Source organism: Cetorhinus maximus, chromosome 5 (genome assembly GCF_964194155.1).
Source record: "Cetorhinus maximus chromosome 5, sCetMax3.hap1.1, whole genome shotgun sequence".
In the NCBI taxonomy this organism is placed as follows: domain Eukaryota; kingdom Metazoa; phylum Chordata; class Chondrichthyes; order Lamniformes; family Cetorhinidae; genus Cetorhinus; species Cetorhinus maximus.
The window spans coordinates 52,796,224-52,818,280 of NC_135883.1; the positions used below are offsets into that span (position 1 = coordinate 52,796,224).

The 22,057-nt window shown below is 42.5% G+C and overlaps 1 protein-coding gene across 1 annotated transcript in view; it reads right to left on the bottom strand.

Annotated features, from left to right (window-relative positions):
* Window positions 1–8,589: 8,589 nt before the first annotated feature.
* The window catches only part of tpo (thyroid peroxidase), a 90,593-nt gene continuing 77,125 nt past the window's right edge, over window positions 8,590–22,057 (bottom strand). Inside the window, exons 10-12 of the mRNA XM_078541282.1 lie at window positions 18,596–18,804; window positions 13,169–13,339; window positions 8,590–8,762 (exon numbers count right to left, since the gene is read on the bottom strand). Coding sequence (XP_078397408.1) covers window positions 8,692–8,762; window positions 13,169–13,339; window positions 18,596–18,804 — 451 coding nt within the window. The 3' untranslated portion in view covers window positions 8,590–8,691. The remainder of the gene's footprint in view (window positions 8,763–13,168; window positions 13,340–18,595; window positions 18,805–22,057) is intronic.

The window sequence follows — 22,057 nt, forward strand, 5'->3', positions numbered from 1 at the left end:
CCAGGTTGTAAAGGGTGCAGCAGGTGACGATGATGCGTGACACTCTCTGTGGACTATATTGCAGGGCTCCACCAAACCAGTCCAGGCACCAGACCTCATTTTCAGCATCCCGAGGTGCGAGTTGCAGCCTGAGCCTTGTTATACCTTTGCTTGGCTGCAGTCTGAGACTGCCGCACAGATGTCATCGGCCACATCCTCTGCAGGTAGCCCTTGTCCCTGAAGAGCCATCCCTGCAACCTCTGTGGATCCTGGAAGACAATAGGGATGTGTGACCGACTGAGAATATAGGAGTCGTGGACACTCCCTGGAAACCGTGCGTAGACCTGTAGGATGTGTTTGTGATGGTCATACACCAACTGTACATTCAGCGAATGGAAGCCCTTACGGTTGATATAGTTGAACGTGTGTTGTGATGGAGATCCGAGCACCACACGAGTGCTGTTGATTGCACCCTGCACCTGTGGGAAACCCGAGGTCTGGGCAAATCCAATCGCTCTTACATCCTGGCTCTCTTGGTTCTGCGCAAAATGCACAAAGTTGTGTGCCCTAGCAAACTGGTTTCATGATGTCGTGAAATCAATTTCTGGCCATCTCGCTCACACCACCGAGAACGCCTGATGCCAGCAGGCATGGAAAATTCCTCCCCTTATCAAATGCTCTTCGAAAACCCATGGAAAACACATTCTCTATCCCCTCTGTTACTTCTTCAAAGGTCAGTTATGCATGAGTTTCTCTTTGGAAATAAATGCTGACTGGGCCTAGTTAAGTCATATTTCTTCAAGTACTTTGTAAGTTCATTTTGCATAATATAGTTTCTGGTCATTTACCAGCAACTGAATTAAAACTAACCAGCCTATAATATCCTAGTTTATCTGCTTCCTCTTTTGATGATGTGAGTCACATTTGCACCTTCCCAGTCATTTTAGATAATTGTTATCAAACTCAATACAATCTTTCAGAATCTTCAGATGTAAATCATCAGGTTTTGGTGACTTGTTCACATTAAGTTCGAGTAACTTTTTTTAGTAGCATCTCTATTACAAATCCGTTTTGGTAGAAGACCACTAGTCCACTTATTTTACTATTCTGAAGCACCCCTCAGTTTCTTTATTGTGGTTTCAGAAATAATAGCAGGCTGAAAGATTGTATTAGGCTTGATAACAATTATCCAAAATGAGTGGGAAGGCGCAAATGTGATTCACACCTTCAAAGGGGGAATCAGATAAGCCAGGATATTACAAATAGAAACTCACCCAATCTTTTTAAAAGTAGCTATGGGCAGGATCTTCAGCTCGGTGTGCAGGGGAGGGGCCCACTCGCCGAGGCGTAAAATGACGAGGGGTGACGTCGGGCATACATCCCAAGGTCACCGCGCATCATTTAGATTTTCAGTTCGGCGGACACGCAGCCGACTTGGCTGTGCGTCCGCCGACCTGTCAAAGGCCTATTAAGGCCTGTTAAAAAGCAACGAAGGCAATCAGCTGAGCTGCCCATCCAACTTTAAGGTTGGCAGGCAGGCAAAGAGCCCAAGCAGCCTTTGCATGTTTAATGGAACCTTATCCACGGACGGGATGAGGTTTCATGAATGATTTAAAATTTTCAGAGAAATTTTTATTAAAATTAATGCACATGTCCCAGCTCATAGAACCATAGAACCAAAGAAAAGTTACAGCACAGAAGGAGGCCATTCGGCCCATCTTGTCCATGCCTGCCCAAGGACACCCAGGTGCCCTTTCTAATCCCACCTTCCTGCACCCGGCCCATAGCCCTGCAGCTTTCAGCACTTTAGGTGCAGATCCAGGTACTTTTTAAAAGAGTTTAGAGTTTCTGCCTCTACCACCAACTTGGGCAGCGAATTCCAGACACCCACTACTCATGTGACAGTTTCACATGAAGGGACATGTCATAAATTTTTTTTCAACACTTCATTAAACTGTTTAAACTTAAAACTAATCTTCCTGAGGCACCTCTGTGCCTCAGGGAGATTTCTGCGTGCGCGAAAGAGCGCCCTCCGGACTCAGGCAACTTCCCCCCCAGCCTGCACAGGGAGCGCACAGCGCTTCTGGGTGTGTGTCATGCTGGGCGGGCCTTAATTGGCCCACCCACATAAAATAGTGGCGCCCAGCCAATCGGGGGCGCCTATCGGCTGCGCACCCACCCCCGCACAACCCCCCCAATGGGGAGAAAATTCTCCCCTATGATTTTCTGTTCTAGTTTTCCTGATGGTAATTTGTTACACATTATGATGGCATCTTACTAAAACTATTTCCTTTTATCTTTTCACATCCTTGACTTTAACTTTTGGTTTTGCAATTTTCCGGCCTTCCTTGAGGGAAAGGACTTAATATCTCATCCCTCCCTTTATGTTTCATGACAGTTTTACACTTCTAGTTCTTAGCGAAAATTCAGGCCTGAGTCTCAAACTCGCATGGGGAGGTATTAGGAATGGCAGGTTTTATAAACAGTTATATTTTGAACGGTCTGTGTAATTCCAAGATAGAATGGAGTTGGGGATCTAGACGATTAGTATTTTTACCTGGATACCAGACCCATGTGATTCATATTGCGATGGAGATGAGCTTTGGAAAGAGGAAAGTCCATAGAAAGGCATAGGAGTATCAGGTTACAGGATTTTTAAGATATCTCTGAACCTCACAGACAGAAGTCAATCTGTGGCCACCTGAGAGGCAGAGAGCAGGCATTCCTGCACCTGTAGCAGAGAAGATGTTGAATCTATTGGTCACCATGCCAAATACTGGTGGGAGCTCATGCTCAGACTGCAGAGAATGGAATTAGTGAGTATTTAAAGGTGGCTGGAAGTTTCACCTGGCTTGGGCTACAGGGATGGAATCTCTGGCGTAACCATCACAGTGAAAAAAGAGTAGCTTTTGATTGGTTCTGGGAGAATGAAGGTACAATGCAAAGTATAACCATAGTGGGAGATGTTTAGTTGTATTAAAAGTTAAATGAGGAATTTCTTTTCTGTAGTTTAGAATATAAGAAGTCTACAAAATAGTGTTTAGTCAATGTTGCTTTTAGCTTGTTTTATGGTATGGTTTTAGGCCTTAAAATGTGAAATCTTGTCTTGTGATCCTTTCAGTCAGCCACTGGAAATTCAAATATATTTTTAGAAGTTATTGGTCTACACAGAGATCGTATCAAGATCAAATGAACAATTTACTATTTGGAATATTTCTGTATTAAAATCTCCCATCTATGGTATTGCCTCTCATTAATACCGCCACCTCTCTTCACTTTCTTCCTTCACTGCTCCTCCTGAATAATTAACCGCCAATTCTGACGCTGCTTCACCCACCTGTTAATTATTGCTGTGTTGTGAGTATCCAGTTCATGGTTCATATTAATATATTACAGATGATGTTTAGTTCTGGGAAGATTACAGTTGTAAAGGTAAGGTAATTAAAATGCCGGGCTTTCGAGGATACCTAAAGAAATGGCAGGACAAAAGGTGACTTATGTTTGTTTAATAAAATCAGAAGAAATAGAGCTATAAAACTGCAAGTGGGCTTACTTAGCTAGAGAACTGGAGACAAGTAGAATCTTCCAGTTCCACCAACAGCAAGAAGCTTAGTGGGCAGGGGAAGACCGGCGCAGACTTGATGGGCCAAAGGGCCTTTTTCTGTACTGTAGACCTCTATGACTCTATGGCTCTGTGGGAACTTAATTTGGCATGAGGCCAGAAATCAGTTTCCTGATGGCTGGGTGAACTTTAGTGATTATGTTCTGGGGACTTTAAAGCTGGGTCACGCTTCCTAACGAACAGTGTCAGGAAGTCCTTTTGCATGTCATGCATACTCATTAAAAGGCCAGCTCACCAGAATTAAGCTCCCCCCTCCAAATTAAGTTCCCCACCAGCGAGAAATTAGAACGATCACTTTTACAACTGCACTTAAGTGGCGTGCACCTGGTGAGGTAGACAATGATTAATGGTGATTCACCGCTGCATTGTCCTCTTTGGGGAATGTCTGTAAATGCAAGCCTGTGCTTGAGACCAGGTGGTGGCAGTGTAAGTTACATGGAGGATGACCTAGGGAGGGAGGAAGGATTAGCGGGGAAGGGTGGAGCAGTGGTCAGGCAAGGGTGGAATGGATAGTGCAGACTGTGTGGATGCTCTTTAAATGTGGCGCCTGTACCTTTGAGGTAACGGTGGGGATGATGACTTCCCGCCTGTCCCTGCTGTGAGAATCGGTGAGCTCCTCGAGAATGCATATTTAATGAACTGAACAGCGCAAGACTGTGCGTGGTAAGTCGTATCGGCCCCACAGCAGAAATCACTCCCATTTCCATGCCCGCCTCCAAACTTAGACTCCAAAATGGAAGACTCTGGCCCATGGCAGTCCAGACAGATGGTTTTGTTTTGTGAGTTAGACCTAAATTGGTTTTAAAGCATCCAGTAAAGTCTGAAAGGCTGTAAAACCCATTTACTTCATCAGATCGAAAAATAAATTGTAAATGAGGGATAATTAGCTGAAAAGTCGGTTTGGATAGGCCAGAGCAGGCAACATTGTCATGGCAATGGGTAAGGCTTAGGAAGGCTCTCAGGTTTCAATTTATTTGGGTGTTTGGTGGGACAGATTTTTAGTTGCTGTTTGGACTTCATGAGGTTTGCAGCTTATTAATAGATAGCTGAAGTAAATGGTAGTTGGTTAGGCCTGCACCATAAGCATAGTAAAGCACTAACTTAATCATTGACTGCATGGAAGGCAGGTGAGGCTTAATCTCAGTAGGAATTTTGTGAGGAACCAAAGCTGGAAGATTGCCCAGTTTGAAGCTAGAGGGAGAATCTACAATGGGCCTCACAATGTCTTATTGTAAAAGGAAGTATCCAGCAGATTAGCTTGGAAGTATTGGAAACATAAGCAAAGCAAGGGACTGAGGCCTCCACAGTCAAGAGAGGGTAAACGTACGTTTTACCACTGAGAATGGTTGGAGCTGAGGAATATTCTCCAGAGGACTGTGGAATAATTATGGGTGGTCCCTACAGAAGTAAATGATTTTAAGATTGATGTGTCTTATAAGAGAATTCTTGGGTGAAGTAAGAAATAAATCTGAGTGCATAACATACATAGTAATAAACTATAGTTTTAACTTACTTGCATTTGCTTTGTTTAATTTGTTCTATATACAATAAAATTTATGCTTGTTAAAAACCAGTGAAATTTTGTGGCATAGTTCTATTGGCTAAAACGTGGTGTTCAGATTTCTATTTAAATGTTAAAAGTCCCTAACCGGATCATGACAAATGAATCATGATTTTTGCTTCAGGCAATGATTATAGTACCTCTATATTCTATAACACTGATGAACAGACATTCCATATGGCTTGACTTTTTTCCCCCTTTTATTACCTCCTCACATCCTGATATTTTTTTTCTTTTTACTATCTTTCCACATTCACTTTTTCTCCAGTGTACCTGCCTCCTTTTAATCTATACACCCATGAGTTGTTTTCTCACTTCAGATCTCTATCATGTTTGTGTTCTAATTTGGCTACAACACTTGTCAATACAATTGTGACTACACCTCAGAAGTAATTTATTGGCCATGAAGCTGAGGGTGTGAAAGACATTATATAAATGCTGGCTCTTACTTTTAATATGACAGGCACTGTAAATAAAAGAAAAATACTGGGGATTTCTTAACATTTTCTCCTTTTGTTTCCCCTAAAAAAATGGCTTTGCATTTCCTGAGTGCATCTATGTATTTTTTTCCCCTGTTGAGGTATGCTATATCATTTTGCCCTCACAGTTTCCTAAAATTACTGACCTGGCCCATGAGTGCATATTATTTTTATAAGTGCTTATAAGCCATGAGAAAAGGACAACAAGGAGTGATGCCATAAATAATCGTTTTAACATAGGATTCTTATTTGATATTATTCACTAATGCAGGGTCCTCTTGGTATACCAATATACTTTTGTCTGAGTACAAAAATCATTTCAGACATTGGGGAAATTTTCTTAAAAACAAAAAACTACTGCGGATACTGGAAATCCAAAACAAAAACAGAATTACCCAGAAAAACTCTGCAGGTCTGGCAGCATCGGCGGAGAAGAAAAGAGTTGACGTTTCGAAACGTCAACTCTTTTCTTCTCTGCCGATGCTGCCAGACCTGCTGAGTTTTTCCGGGGAAATTTTCTTCTTTAGCAGGGGAGATGATATTGGCTGCCAAAAAATCAGTTGTGTTTAAAAGCTGTGTTGTGTCAACATGACTGCTCCTGCTCTGAGCATAGTGCTTGATTGTTGCTAGTTCAAAAATAATTACAATGCTCTCATCACTTTTCCATTATAGTATGGAATGTTTATAAATATCATGAATATGTACTTGACATTGCAAGACACCGGCAACCAAGATGAGCACAAAGAGTTAGATCAGTGAGGAGGAGCCCTCTCAGGTACCGTCCCTTCATACAAGTGGATAAAAATATGGCTGTGTGATCTTTCTCAACTGATTTTCATCTTTCTGCTCTGTCCGGGCAGTGATTTATCCCTATGTACTAAAATGAAAACTCTGCCCCTTACGCACGATAAAGTGGATTTACCAAACATTTGGAGTCTGGAGTTAATGGCCTAGATCTTCCAATCAGCTTGATTTTAATGATGTCATTAATCCACGTGAAATAAATGGGCAAATTCTGGTTTTAAAATAACACAGATCTGAAAAACTACACTATTAAGCTCATGATTATCAGCTTAATAAGTGGATCAGCAGCATTAATGTAGATGCCTTCAGATAAGCTCCTTGATTGTCTTTTACTTGCAGTAGAACTGATCTCAGAGAGCATGCCCACTAAACAAAGTGACACTGAACTAACAGTTCACTAAAATGGGAGTAAGATTAATTCTCATTTAATGTACGCTAAAGAATGATTTCACCTTCCCTACTTCTTATGTAACTTGCATTCATAATTAAATGAAAATAGATTTTAAATATTAATTACTGCTCATGTAACTACATTTTATTATCCCCCGGATCAGTTCAGTAATCTAGAAATATAAATTGCATCAATGCGTATACATAGAAATTAAATAAAGCATTAGATGGTGTTGAAAATACACATTAATCAAAAATTTCCTCGGTGCTATTTTGACTTACCTGCCTATTGAAATATTAAGCACAATCAAATCAATGAAAGTACTTCAAATTAAATAGAATTTTATAACTGCAAGCAAACATGATAAATCGGTATACATTTAATTTTGCATTTCCTATATATTCCTGCCAGTCAATGTTAAACAAATTGTAATATGTTTCAAAATTGACGTACTCTGATAGACTGCCTCTGCTTTGAAGGATGAAATGGTGAATGATTCAGGATACCGAAAATGCCTCCATTCCAATCTTCTCACCCTCTCATCATATACATTAATTTTTTCTCTTTCCAGAAACACATCCAATTGTCCATTGAACCAATTTATATTGTCTGCTTTACTGCTGTGGCCTGATAACAATGGGCCTAATTTTCTAAGTATATGTTGGTACACATTGAAAACAAGCCCATGTTCCCACAATACGCAATACCAGCAGGCTATCTTCCCACACTGTCTCCATTATAAGTCTCTTACTCCTTGGCTGAAAACATTGCTGCTGGTGTTCCGTCTTGATTTACATCCACTGCAATTTGAAACCTCACCATAGTAAATTACTTGTTTGGAAAATTGCAGGATCCCTTTAAATATTGGAGCTGAACTGGACTGATGTGGTTTGTCATCACACTCACTCTCACTAATTGGTCAGGAAACCCTGTAGCCAGATGCAAATGCAGCGGCTGGGTTAAAAAACCCCTGATAAACGTGCTGCTGAAATGCTCAGGTTGTGATGCAATGCAGGCTCCCCCTCTGTGGGCCAGTCTGTAAGTTAAAATTCAGCCAGCATTTCAGCTCAATGACCTGATGACCCAAGATGTTAATTCTGTTTCTCTCCTCACAGATGCTGCCAGATCTGCTCAATATTTCCAGCATTTTCTGTTTTTATGTTAATTTTACAAATCTGTATTTACAGGAGGTCCCTTGGTTCTTTTCTAAATAATAAAGTTCTGCTAAGTATTTTGTTCTTATAAGCTTTTCTGAAATATGCAGTTATAAGACAATGTTAGTTACCTTTTCACTAGTCTATGTCCCCATCATCATAAATATTCTTAAATGTGCATTCTGGATTCAGAACTATTCGAACAGCACCTAATCTGGTTAGGTAAATATCCTTTGTTATTTGTACTTTTTCTGGTTTTGTCATTGGTGAAAATTTAACTTAGACAGGTTCTTGTTTCTTTCCTAGGCAATAGCATATATGAGGTAGATGGTTAATAACTTAGATTCTTAGATTCCAGTTTCCCACTGCCATTAAGGGTTCAGTATTTTCCTTGACCCCTTTGTTTACTGTATATTTATTTGGATGGGAAAATGTGTTTATTCATATTCTCAACAATTTTATATTACATACTCCCCTTGATTTCTTTCTGATTTGTTTTTGTAATTTACCCTTTCTTTCGGAATTCCTTGCACATTTGAATGATCTTTCCTTATCCTTATACTACTTCATTTATCCTTGCTAAATCATTTAGTCCTCTGTTGTTTTGCTTCAGTGAAATGAGTTTATTTCATAACATTATTCTCACTAACATGGTGATGTAGGATCTTCCAGTATCTACTATTTCTTGACTCAATCCTCACTCATGATGTAGGTGCAGTAGATTTATTGGCAGGGAAATCTGAACAGTGTGCTCCTCTTTCAATGACAACACCTAGAGAAACAGTTATTGATAGAGAATATTACCAATGCAGCTGTGTCCATCTTCTGAAATGATGTAAGGATCAGAGCAGATACATGTATAACTTCCTTTTGTGTTCACACAGGTTGCAGAGCTGTGACAAGCAGGTCTGGTAGCATCTTCGCATTCATTCATATCTACAGTAAAGAGACATATCTCAAGTACTATAGCTATTCAAAGCACAACACTCAGATCTGCTTTCTCCGATCCCTCACTGCTATCTCCTGCTGCCCTGCTTCCACCATTAGTCAATAGAGTAGGGACTGTCAAGGCTGCAGTTTTTTCAATGATGGCCTTTCAATCTTGGTCCGCGCTGCTCATTTAAGATGAAATGTGTGCATGCAGAGCGGTCCTGTCTTCATCACCACTTCAAATTCTAAATATTACTCTGCCATCATCATCTCTTCAACAATCCCAGCCAGCAATTTGTTAAACCCAGCCACTGTAGATAGGCACATTTTAATATCAGTTCAGGCTGTCATTTGATCAGAGCTTGACACCCAAAATTGGGAGTAATGTTGAGAAGTTGATTTTCTGTGATTGGTTAATTTGACAGGGACTTCGGACTGAACCTAGGACCTCCTGATTTATATACCTCACTTGCAAACTGCTCTTACCTACTGCAGAAGGTAAAAATAGTAAAAACTGGGAAATAGGAAGACTGGTCCAAACTGGTCTTGTATACCTTAAAATGAAACACCAGTAAAAGGGAAATAAGAGTACTAGTCTGAAATGTTTTTCCTTCTGGGTGGGCCATGAGGGAGAGGTACTGACTCCTCCATCTAGTCTTAACAGAGTTGCCACACCTCATCTAATCTGCATTGCTTCAAAATCTTAAGTAATATAAGTAGAATTCTAAAGGGGCTGCAGGAGCAGAGGGACCTGGGTGTATATGTGCATGAGTCATTGAAGGCGGCATGACAGGTTGAGAGAGTGATTAATAAAGCATACAATATCTTAGGCTTTACTAATAGGGGCATAGAGTACAAGAGCAAGGAGGTAATGTTGAATTTATATAAGACACTAGTTTGGCCTCAGCTGGACTATTGTGTCCAGTTCCGGGTGCCACACTTTAGGAAGGATGTAAAGGCACTGGAGAAGGTGCAGAAAAGATTCACAAGAATGGTGTCAAGTATGAAGAACTTCAGTTATGAAGGGAGATTGGAGAAGTTAGGACTGTTTGCTTTAGAGAAAAGAAGACCGAGAAGAGATTTAATAATGATATTCAAAATCATGAGGGGTCTGGATAGAATAGATAGGGAAAAACGGTTCCTACTCGAGAAAGGATCAAGTACGAAAGGGCACAGATTCAAAGCAACTGGCAAAAGAAGAGAAAGCGATATGAGAAAAAAGCTTAGGCTGGGATTTTCCAGCTCTGTCGTGGCTGGACCCGCTGCAGGAGATTTGGTGGCCCAGCAAAAGTCCATTGACTTTCGGCATGACTGGTGATCCCAGCGGTGGGCGGGGCCAGAAAATTCCACCCTAATTCGTGCAGTGAGTGGTTAAGGTCTGGAATGCACTGCCTGAGAGTGTGGTGGAGGCAGATTCAAAGCATTCAAAAGGGAATTAGACTGTTATCTGAAAAGAAAGAATGTTCAGGATTATGGGGAGAAGGCCGGAGAATGACACGAAGGGGGTTGCTCATTTGGAGAGCCAGTGCAAACAAAATGAGCTGAATGGCCTCTTCCTGCACTGTAACAATTCTGTGATATTGAATTATTATCAGAGGTGTTTGAGTGGAACTGAACTTTGTGGAATTTTTATTTTAATTCATTCATGGGATGGGGGTGTTGCTGGCTAGACCAACATTTATTGCATATCCCTAATTGCCCTTGAGAACTGAATGACTTGCTAGGCCATTTCAGAGTCAACCAGATTGCTGTGGGGTCCAGAGTCAAATGTAGGCCAGACCAGCAAATTTACTTCCCTAAAGGACTTTAGTGAACCAGATGGGTTTTTATGACAATCAGCAATGGTTTCATGGTTATCATTAGACTTTTAATTCCAGATTTTTTTATTGAATTCAAATTTCACAATCTGCTGTGGTGGGATTTGAATGCAGGATCCCCAGAGAATTATCCATGGTCTCTAGATTACTAGTCCAATGACAATACCATTACACCACCACCTCCCCCAGGAATCATTAACAACCAACTTTATGGCAGAAAGAAATTAATTGATGGAGCAGCTGAAAACAGTTAAGCCAAGTGCACTTCAGTGAGGAACTCTAACATTGCCAAACATCTTTCTTTGTGTCAGGTATCACTCCAGCCACTGGAGGATTTTTCCTTTTGACTTCCATTGACTTCCAGTTTTGTTCCTATGCTCTGTTGAATACTGCTTTGGTGTTGAAGATAGCTGTCCCCATTTCTCTGGTATTCAGCTCTGGAATCCATGCTCAGATCAAAGTTGTGATGAAGACTGGAGTTGAGTGGTTCTGACAGAAACTGAACTGAGCATCGCTAAGAGGATTACTGAAAAACATGTACTTGATGGCACTAATTATGATTCCTTACAGATGATTGGGAGGAGTTAATAGCATGGTAATTAGTTGGGTTAGATTTATCCTGGGTTTTTTGTAGATAGGGCATATCTTTCACATTGTTGGGCAATTGACAGTGTCCTAGCTACATAGGAACAGTCTGGCTAGGGAAATAGGGAACATAGAGAATAGGAATAAGAGTAGACTATCTGTCCGCAAGAAAGACCCAGACCTCCCTGTCACTTGCCATTTTAACACTCCACCCTGTTCTCTTGCCAACATGTCTGTCCTTGGCTTGCTGCATTGTTCCAGTGAAGCCCAACGCAAACTGGAGGAACAGCACCTCATCTTCCGACTGGGCACTTTACAGCCCTCTGGGCTGAATATTGAATTCAACAACTTTAGATCTTAAACTCCCCCTCCCCCCATCCCCACCCCGTTTTTTTCCCCCCCCCCCCCCACCCGCTTTTTTTTTCAATAATTTATATAGATTCTTCTTTCCCCACCTATTTCCATTATTTTTAAATCTAAAACTAAAACCTTTAGTCTTTCCACCCCACCCCCACTAGAGCTGTACTTTGAATATCCTGTATTCCATTCTTAATTAGCACTTTTCTCAGACAAAGACCACCACCTTCAACACCTCTTTGACCCTTTTGTCTCTGACATCTTTTGATTATCTGCTCACACCACACCCTCAATGTGTCACTTCCCCCCCCGCCCCCCACCCACCTTAAACCAATTTATATTTCTCCCTTGTTGAAACTATGCTGCAGTTCTGCCGAAGGGCCATGGAGGCTCGAAACGTTGACTGATTTCTTCTCCGCCGATGCTGCCAGACTTGCTGAGTTTTTCCAGGTAATTCTGTTTTTGTTTTGTAGTAGACTATTCAGCTCCTTGAGCCTGCTCTGCCATGTACCTAGATCATGGCTGATCTTCTACCTCAACGACATTTTGCCACACAGTCCCAATATCCCTTGATATCTTTAATAACCAGAAATCTATGGTGGGTGGGTTCTCAATGAGCCATTGGCCATTTTTTTCCTGGTCCTGCCTCAGTTTGGTCCCAATCGGGACCATGAAAATCCAGTTGCTGGCATTTATGATGGTGGGCACCTGAGGAGGAGGCGATGTATGAGTGTTGACTCATCATTTTTTGTCTGAAGTTGCTTGTAAGTGTCTTTTGCACTCAGGTGCATTGGCTCCATCATGGTTAGGATGAAGATGTTCAGGAATTGAGCACAGCTCAGATGGTTTCATGGTATTAAGATCATTTGTACAGTACAACTAATAATATTGTTTGTTTTTGACACTGTAAGAAAATTGTACATTATTAAGGAGAAAAACATGAACTGTAGAAAACTGATCAAACAATCGGTGGAACACAATTAATGATGATAAAAGCAAAATACTGTGGATGCTGGAAATCTGAAACAAAAACAGAAAATGCTGGTAAATTCAGCAGGTCTAACAGCATCTGTGGAGAGAGAAAAACAGAGTGAAGAAGAATCATATAGACTCAAAACATAAACTCTTTTTCTTTCTCACCACAGATACTGTTAGACAATTAATGATGATTTATGTTGTATTTCAGAAGTACAACATTCAATCGTTTCCACCACCACTTTTTAGTTTATTGAATGACAATTTTGCAGGCTTTTCTCTGCTTTAGTTGGGCATAGATCATTATATCAAAAAAAAATTGTAATTCATTCAAAGTCAAATACTTTTAATTTTTTGAGTAAGAAAAATAGGACCGAAAAGATCAATAATCCTGCAAATAAAAAAAACTTTATAGTGAATTCAGATTATATCAATGTAAGGTACAGAAATGATGCAACAATTGATTATTTCACATGACTGAATACATTCAAAACTCTAAGATATTAATCATTACCTTTGCAGACTGGTGGATCACTGCTCCATCCCTTGACACTGCAGATCAAGTCCGCTGGTCCAAACAAGTGAAAACCATGATGACAAACATATGAAATGATGGATAGTCCAGAACTGGTGCATAGCACAAACGCTCCATCTTCTATTGGTGGTGGAGGCCCACATGATCCAACTAAAAGCATAGAAATTGGAGATATTAAAAACAGCAAGCAATTTCACCTAGTAATTCTTCTAGCAAATTCTTCTAATAACATCTTCACTCACCACTTTTAACCAGCGGCAAAATTTTCTGCCTACCGGGCGGGCGGGCCCGATGCAATCTCTGACGGGCGGTGAACTGATTCCCGCCGGAGAAGCGGGCCCCGCCGCCATTTTAAGTGGGCGGGCCAATTAAGGCCTGCCCAGCGTGATGCTCGGCGGGAAGCGCTATGCGCTTCCTATGCAGGCGGGGGGGATTCCCAAAATGCAAGAGTGCTCTCTTTCACGCATGCGCACGAAAGAGCGCACATCTCCCTGAGGCTAAGTGCTGCCTCAGGGAGATCGCTGACAGTTGTATAAACATTAAAAATAGAAAAAAAATCCTTAACATGTCCCCCTCATGTGACAATGTCACACGAGATGGGACATGTTAATAAATTTCACTGAAAATTTATTACACTTTTTTAAACCCTACATGAAACCTCATCCCGCCGGTGGATGAGGTTTCATGTTTTTTCAGAAGCCCGCCGGGGCTCCTGGCCTGCCCGCTAACCTTAAGATTGGACGAGCAGGTCTTTAATTGTTTTAATGATCCTGTCAATGGCTTCAATTGGCCATTGACAGGTCGGTGGGCGCACAGCTGATTTCATTGTGCCCCTGCCTTCCTGAAGATTTAAATGGGGCGGGATGACGTCATCCCGCGGCATTTTGCGTGTTGGCTAGGCCCCACCCCCTGCTCACCGACGGCAAAATTCAGTCCCTGGTCATAGAGTCATAGAGGTCTACAGCACAGAAAAAAGCCCTTCGGCCCATCGAGTCTGCACCGGTCAAACAAGTACTTAACTGTTCTAATCCCATTTTCTAGCACTAGGCCCATAGCCTTGTATGCCATGGCATCGCAAGTGCACATCCAAATACTTCTTAAATGTTATGAGTGTTTCTGCCTCTACCACCCTTTCAGGCAGGGAGTTCCAGATTCCCTCCACCCTCTGGGTGAAAAAGTTCTTCCTCACATCCCCTCTAAACCTCCAGCCCCTTACCTTAAATCTATGCCCCCTGGTTATTGATCCCTTCTCCAAGGGGAAAAGTTCCTTCCTGTCTACCCTATCTATGCCCCTCATAATTTTATACACCTCAATCATGTCCCCCCTCAATCTCCTCTGCTCCAAGTAAAATAACCAATCTATCCAATCTCTCCACATAACTAAAACTCTCCAGCCCAGGCAACATACTGGTAAATCTTCTCTGCACTCTCTCTAGTGCAATCACATTCTTCCAATAATGTGGATTCCAGAACTGCACGCAATACTCTAGCTGTGGCCTAACCAGTGTTTTATACAGTTCCAGCATAACCTCCCTACTCTTATATTCTATGCCTCGGCTAATAAAGGTAAGTATTCCATATGCCTTCTTAACCACCTTATCTACCTGTGGTGTATTCCTGTGCTTTGCTTGTCCTGCCCAAGTGCATCACATAACACTTATCAGGATTAAATTCCATTTGCCACTGATTAACCCATCTGACCAGCCCATCTATATCCTCCTGTAATTTAAGGCTATCCTCCTCACTATTTACCACCCCACCAATTTTCATGTCATCCGTGAACTTACTGATCAACCCTCCTACATTCAAGTCTAAATCATTTATATATACCACAAACAGCAAGAGACCCAACACCGATCCCTGTGGAATGCCACTTGTCACAGGAATCCAGTAACAAAATCACCCCTTGACCATCACCCTCTGCTTCCTGTCACTCAGCCAATTCTGGACCCAATTTGCCAAATTGCCTTGGATCCCATGGGCTCTTAACTTAGTTATCAGTCTCCCATGCAGGACCTTCTCAAAAGCCTTGTTGTAGTCCAAGTAGACTACATCAAATGTATTGCCTTCATCTACACACCTGGTCACCACTTCGAAAAATTCAATCAAATTGGTCAGACATGACCTCCCCTTAACAAAACCGTGCTGACTGTCCTTGGTTCATTCCTGCCTCTCCAAGTGTAGATTAATTCTGTCCCTCAGAATTGCTTCCAATAGTTTCCCCACCACTGAGGTTAGACTGACTGGTCTGTAGTTCCCTTCCTCCTTTCTTTAATAACGGTACCACATTGGCTGTCCTCCAGTCCTCTGGCACCTCTCCTGGTGGCCAAAGAGGTATTGAAAATTATTGCCAGTGCCCCTGCTATCTTCTCCCTTGCCTCACTCAACAGCCTGGGATACATTTCATCCGGGCCTGGAGATTTATCTATTTTTAAGCCTGACAGACCACTTAGAACCTCTTCCCTTTCTATGCTAATTTCTTTAATTATATCACAGTCCTTCTGCCTGATTTCCATACCCATGTCATCCCTCTCACTTGTGAACACTGACACAAAGTATTCATTTAGAGCGTCTTCCGGCTCCACATACAAATTACCACTATGGTCCTTAATGGGCCCTACACTTTCCCTAGTTATCCTCTTACTCTCAATGTACTTGTAAAATAACTCTGGATTTTCCTTTATTTTACCTGCCAATATTTTTTCATGCCCTCTTTTTGCTCTCCTAATTTCCTTTTTAAGTTCCCTCCTACACATTCTATACTCCTCTAGGGCTTCCGCTGTTTTGAGCCCTCGGTATCTGCCATAAGCCTCCTTTTTTCTCTTTATCCAATCCTGTATATCCTCTACATCCAGGGTTCCCTGGATTTGTTGGTCCCACCCTTTGTCTTTACTGGAATATGTTGGCCCTGTACTCTCCCTATTTCCTTCTTGAATGAGCCCCATTGCTCTGACGCAGATTTATCTAAAAGTAGCTGCTCCCAGTCCACTCTGGTCAAATCATATCTGATCTTATTAAAATCGGCCTTCCCTCAATTTAGAACTCTGATTTCTGGCCCATCTTTGTCCTTTTCCATAACAACCTTGAATCTAACAGGGTTATGATCACTATCTGCAAAATGCTCCCCCACTGATACCTCTACCACTTGCCCAGCTTCATTCCCTAAAATTAAGTCCAGGGCTGCCCCCTTTTTTGTAGGACTTTCTACGTACTCACTTAAAAAGCTCTCCTGGATGCATTTTAAGAATTCTGCTCCCTCTAAACCTATCACACTATGACTAACCCAGTTAATGTTGGGGAAGTTGAAATCCCCCACTATTACTATCCTATTATTTTTACACTCCTCTGAAATTTGTCTACATATCTGCTCTTCTATTTCTCTCTGATTGTCTGGGGGCCTAAAGTACACTCCCAGCAATGTGATTGTTCCTTTTTTGTTTTTCAGTTCTACCCATATGGCTTCGTTTGAGGAGCCTTCTAAGATATCATCCCTCCTTACTGCTGTAATTGATTCCTTGATCAATATTGCGATACCCCCTCCTCTTTTACCTCCTTCCCTGTCTTGCCTGAAGACCCTATATCCTGGAATATTGAGCTGCCAATCCTGCCCCTCTCTCAACCATGTCTCTGTGACGGCAATGACATAATACTTCCATGTGTTAATTTGTGCCCTCAACTCATCTGCCTTATTCTTCAGACTCCTTGTATTAAAATAAGTACCATCCAATCTTGCCAAACTCCCTTGTGCCTTAACTGGCCTATAATTTCTATGCCTTCCAGAATCACTTGCTCTATTTTCTAATTTTGGCTGTGCATCTCCCCCTGCTGAACCTCCTCTCAGGATCCCATCCCCCTGCCAATTTAGTTTAAACCCTCCCCAATAGCACAAGCAAACCTCCCCGCAAGGATGTTGGTCCCATTCCAGTTCAGGTGCAACCCATCTGCCTTGTACAGGTCCCACCGACCCAGAAATGGTCCCAATGTCCCAGAAATCTAAAGCCCTCCCTCGTGCACTATCTCTTCAGCCACGCTTTCATCTGGACTAACCTCCCATTTCTATACTCACTAGCGCAGAGACCTTTGAAGTCCTGTTTTTTAATCTTTTTCCTAGCTCCCTAAATTCTGCTTGCAGGACCTCATCCCTCTTTCTACCTATGTCGTTGATACCAATATGTACCACAATCTCTGTCTGTTTGCCCTCCCCCTTTATAATGCCCTGCAGCCCCTGGTCTTCTTCTTCTTAATATGTTCAGTTTTGACCTTTGTAGCTGTAATATTTTCTTCACTCCTACCTATGGTTTATAAAATCCACTAACTTTTATTTCAATATCTGTTTGAAATTAGTATTTTCAATAACAGAAATAAATGCATAGCTCACAAAACAGTAAAAGTATTTTGATTAGATAATTTCTGGCATTCCTGTTAAAAATCAATGTATTAAATCTAAGTTAAAACATTGCAAATGCCTTTGGCGTAATAATAACGTGTATTGTTCAATCTTTGACATTCTTATCCACATCAACCAGGAAGGGGCTGTTTGTAAACAAACTCATTGATGCCTCCCAGAGGAAGAGCAAACTCAAGGAGTAAGATTATCAAAGGCACATTAAGGGTTAATTGATTATTCATATCGAATAAATAATGCAAGTCGACAAAAACCGTCACCTGTCTTATTAAGTCTACAATATAGCAGATAATGCTTTGATGATCGGAGTCTGATCTACATACTTAAAGGGGAACTAACTAGTTTGAGGCAGGTGTCCCTGCCGCCTGCAATGTTAAATCTATTAGAGCAGGATGGGAAAGAAGAGGCAATAAGGTGACATCAGCTAAAAAACATTTGAAAATAACGTTGAAACAACTGTGAGGTGGACAGTACCGCAGTGGAGGGCTTTCCTAAGCAACATGGAGTAGAGGACTACCCATGGAGTTTAAAGGCAATTAGGCCACAAAAGGATGGTAGCGGTGGCAGATTCTAGTCAGGGGAATAGTTAGGCTTTTTTTCCAGTAGTGACAAAGAACCCTGCATGATACCTTGCCTCTCTGGTGTCAGGGTGCAGGACATCATGGACTGGGTGAAAAGAATTCTATGAATGGAGAGACGGCAGCCAGTGCCATGACCCATGGAAGACTTATGATGAAGGTAGAAGTATGTTTGAGGTCCTGCGAAAGGATTTTAAGGAGTTAAACAGAAGCTTGAAAAATAAGATTTCAAGGGTGCTGTAAACTTCTCTGGTTCTATGGGCATAGAATGCATTGTTAATACATTGTACCATTGTACTCTCAATTTTATTTTAATATTTCCCACCAGTTGATCAGCTGGACTTTCTCTGCCCTTGTGACGTTTATAACAATATGGCAGGCAATCTCAGGGCCTGGGATTGCATGTTGCAACAGTAAATGTACCTTGTTGAGGATTTTCATGCCATGCCTGAAGGTTCAACCCTGGAACTTGATCACACTGTACAAAATGTTGTGGGAACTGCCCTAATCGGAAAGCATCCAATGGCACCTCAGTGATTGCGGTATTGTCACAAATGACACGAGACAATGAATGTTGGGAAAGCTCATGTCTTTGAGCTGATGTGAAGACACCAGGATTTTCCCACCAAAATCTGAGGAGCAAAGAGCAGGTTTCGTTACATTATTAGCACTGTGTGGAAGTGAATGCAAAACCTTTTTAATTTTGCAAGGTTTCAGATGATGACAGAAATCACAAGCACCAAAGCTGAACACTTGGCTGCCATCTGAATCCAATTTCAAACCATCTAGTCTCCCATTACTTTCATAATATGCCAGATAGCAAAGTTGTTCATTTTATATTGCGATCAATGTGACAGGCTTTGAGCAGCACTTCTAGTTATGTAAGCTGCACTAACAGTTTGGCCGCTTCGCAGGGAGGCTTATAACGATTTATAAAGCAATCAATAAACATTAACGTGCACTGACACACAAGGTTGAACAACTGGCACAAGAAGGGCAGAAGGGTGATGGACTCTGCAGGGAGCTGTCAGTCGGAGAAGAAAAGGCAACCAGATACCTAAATACATGGTGCAATGCATCATTTTGATAAAACTCCATTGTTGCAAAGCCTCAATGCTGAATTATGCTGCAAGATAAGCAGAGACCAGCTAAACTAAAATGCAAGCAGAAGCAAGCTGACTGGGGATATGTTCTTGAACAACAGTTCAGTTGATGATCAGTAAAATACCTTTAAAAGTATAATCCTGAACTGGAAGTCACTCAAAGAATGATTAATACATAGAAGGTAGTTGCAGATAAAATAGTGAAAGTGAAAACACTGGGATTTAATGAGAAATAACTGTGCATCATACTCAGAGAACTTTACTGGCTGAACTAATATGTGATGAATCCGTAATTATATTGTTTCTTGTGGCTAAAAGGAAAATGATATAGAATATATAGGGAGTATAAAGAATATAAGAATATATTTATATAGTGCTTTTCATGCCTTACAATGTCCCAAAGAACTTTACAGCTCCATGAGTTGCGAGTCAGATTTTAATGAGATTATACATGGCATCACACTAAAATTGTAAGGAATGAATCCTCAGTAACTTCCCAGGAATCAATAATAGATTCTTCTGTTGCCTGAGGCATATTTTCAAGATTCTATTTAGTGTTTGACTACAGGTGTTAAATAGGTGGTGCAGTGTGTGTTGGAAAAGGCTGGCCCAGTGATTTCCTGAAACTGATTCTCGGGCCGCTTGACTATGAAACTGTGAGCTGGCGTACTTGACGAAGTTTGTTGATTGGGCTCAGAGTAAGATCAACCATCTTGGAGCCCAGCACCGGCCTTTATGCAGGATCTGGGACTATGGGAACTGGAAGCTATTGGGGGATGGGTGGGGGGGGGAGGGGTGTGTGGTTTGTGGGGCAGTGGAGCTGACAATGTGGGCAGATCTGTGGTGGAGCCAGGAGGGGCAGTTCATTGCCCACTGCCATCACATTCAGGTAAGTTAACAAATGTTTACTTAACTTTGGTGTGAAATTGGATTGATGGCAGCTATTGTTTGGGTGCTGCACATGTCATTCAAGAACCAAAATGGTGTCCAAAGTGTGCGCATACCTTTCTACCAGGAATCACACCCACTGCCACCTTGTTGAGGGACAGACTGCTGGACTGCTGTGATACACAGCATGTGCTTTAGAACACTGTAATCCACAACCATGATGGTCAGAGCCTGAGATTGCATGCCAACAAGCTAAACTCAGAATGACAAAATTTTAACGGCACAGGAGGAGGCTATTCTGCCCATCATGCCTGCACCAGCTCTCCAAATGAGCATTATGACCTAGTACCACTGCCCTGCCTTTTCCACATGCCTCTGCACTTGCATGAGGGCAGTCACATGGCTGTTGCTTGTGCTGCAATGGCAGTTATGACATTGACCATCAGATGCTGCATTATGATTGGGTCCACTGGTGTGCGAAAGGAGTTGGTCATCACTTTCATGTTGGAAAGGATGGAGGTTCTATGAATCTTGTGAGCTGGCAAGTTCTGTGCAAAGCCTTGTACCAAGTTGATGCTGGGCTGCTTCATGCTCCTTGACATTGGTCACAGGCTTTCTGGAAGTTTTCCTAATGCATCAAGCACTGTGTATGCAAATCAGCATTACTCTGTATGCTTATACCATTGAAGTCCTCATCTGAGTCCTCTGCAGCGGGACCTGCATGTGACACCATCCTCTGGTGAGCTGGCATCTGCACTATCATTGTCCCCTGCCCTGCAGCCTAATAAACTTATTACTGCTAGTTAGTGAAGGAGGAGACCAGAAGTCAATCTTTACTCAGCCTTAGGCTGGAATTTTCCAGGCCTGTTGACATCAGGCATCATGGTGGGCAGGGTGGCGGTGCGACAGCATGGTGAGAAGGCCAAAAATCGGTTTCACACCGGTGTGAAAGCACAGCGGGTTTATCCGATGGTGTCTACCATAGTGGAATGTCGATCCCACTGGAGGCCGGCGTTAACCCTGTTTGCATCACGCTAATGGGATGCAAAATAAGGCCTGGCCAGAATCGTTCCCCCCCACGCCAGCTTTACCGTTACAGCGGCAGGAAAACACGCTGGCCCAGAACATGTGTGACGTGCAGAAGTCAGGACTTATAATTAGGGCCTCGCTCAGATCACAGACATCCAAGGAGAAGATGATGCTGGAGCCTTACAGCTACTGAACCCTGGAGGAACGTCCATGGCATTCTGGATGGTTTCTCATGGACATGGCTCCACGCGAAGCAGCTCACAGAAGGTGGGAGGTCTCCGTTCATGTCTCGGATCTGCTTCGGAACATCACAGTGTTGGCTATCGGCTGCTATGGGTGCTCGGCGAGGGGGTGGAGAGGAATGTCCAGCTGTGAGTGGGAGAGGAAGGTGTACTGGGCTCCGCGCCTCGATGGGAGAGGAAGGTGTGCCAGAGGGGTGTGAGGTTGGGAGAAGGGGGACAAAATGTTGGGGCAGGGTAAGATTGGGAGGGGCGACAGAGGTGTCGGGGGGCTGAGCTTGTGGGGCGGGGGTTGCCGAAGATGTTGGGAGTGTGAAGTTGAGGTTGGGAGGGGGAGGAGGAAACACAGGGGGAGGATGGTGTAATGGGGAGAATGTGGAAAGTGAGGAAGAGAGTGTAAGGGGGAGGAAGGTGTAAGGGAAGTTCAGAGGAGGGCAGGAGTTTGGAGGGGGAAGGAGTTTGGAAGGGTGAAGGAGTTCGGGGGGATGACGGAGTTCGGGAGGAGGAAGGAGTTTGGAGGGGGGAAGGCATAAGTGTGGAGGGTGGAGTAATGGTGGAGGAGGGAGTAAGGAGCGATGTCCAGGTGAAAGTGCAAGGCAGGGGTCTGTGGTGTCAATGGCTGCCTC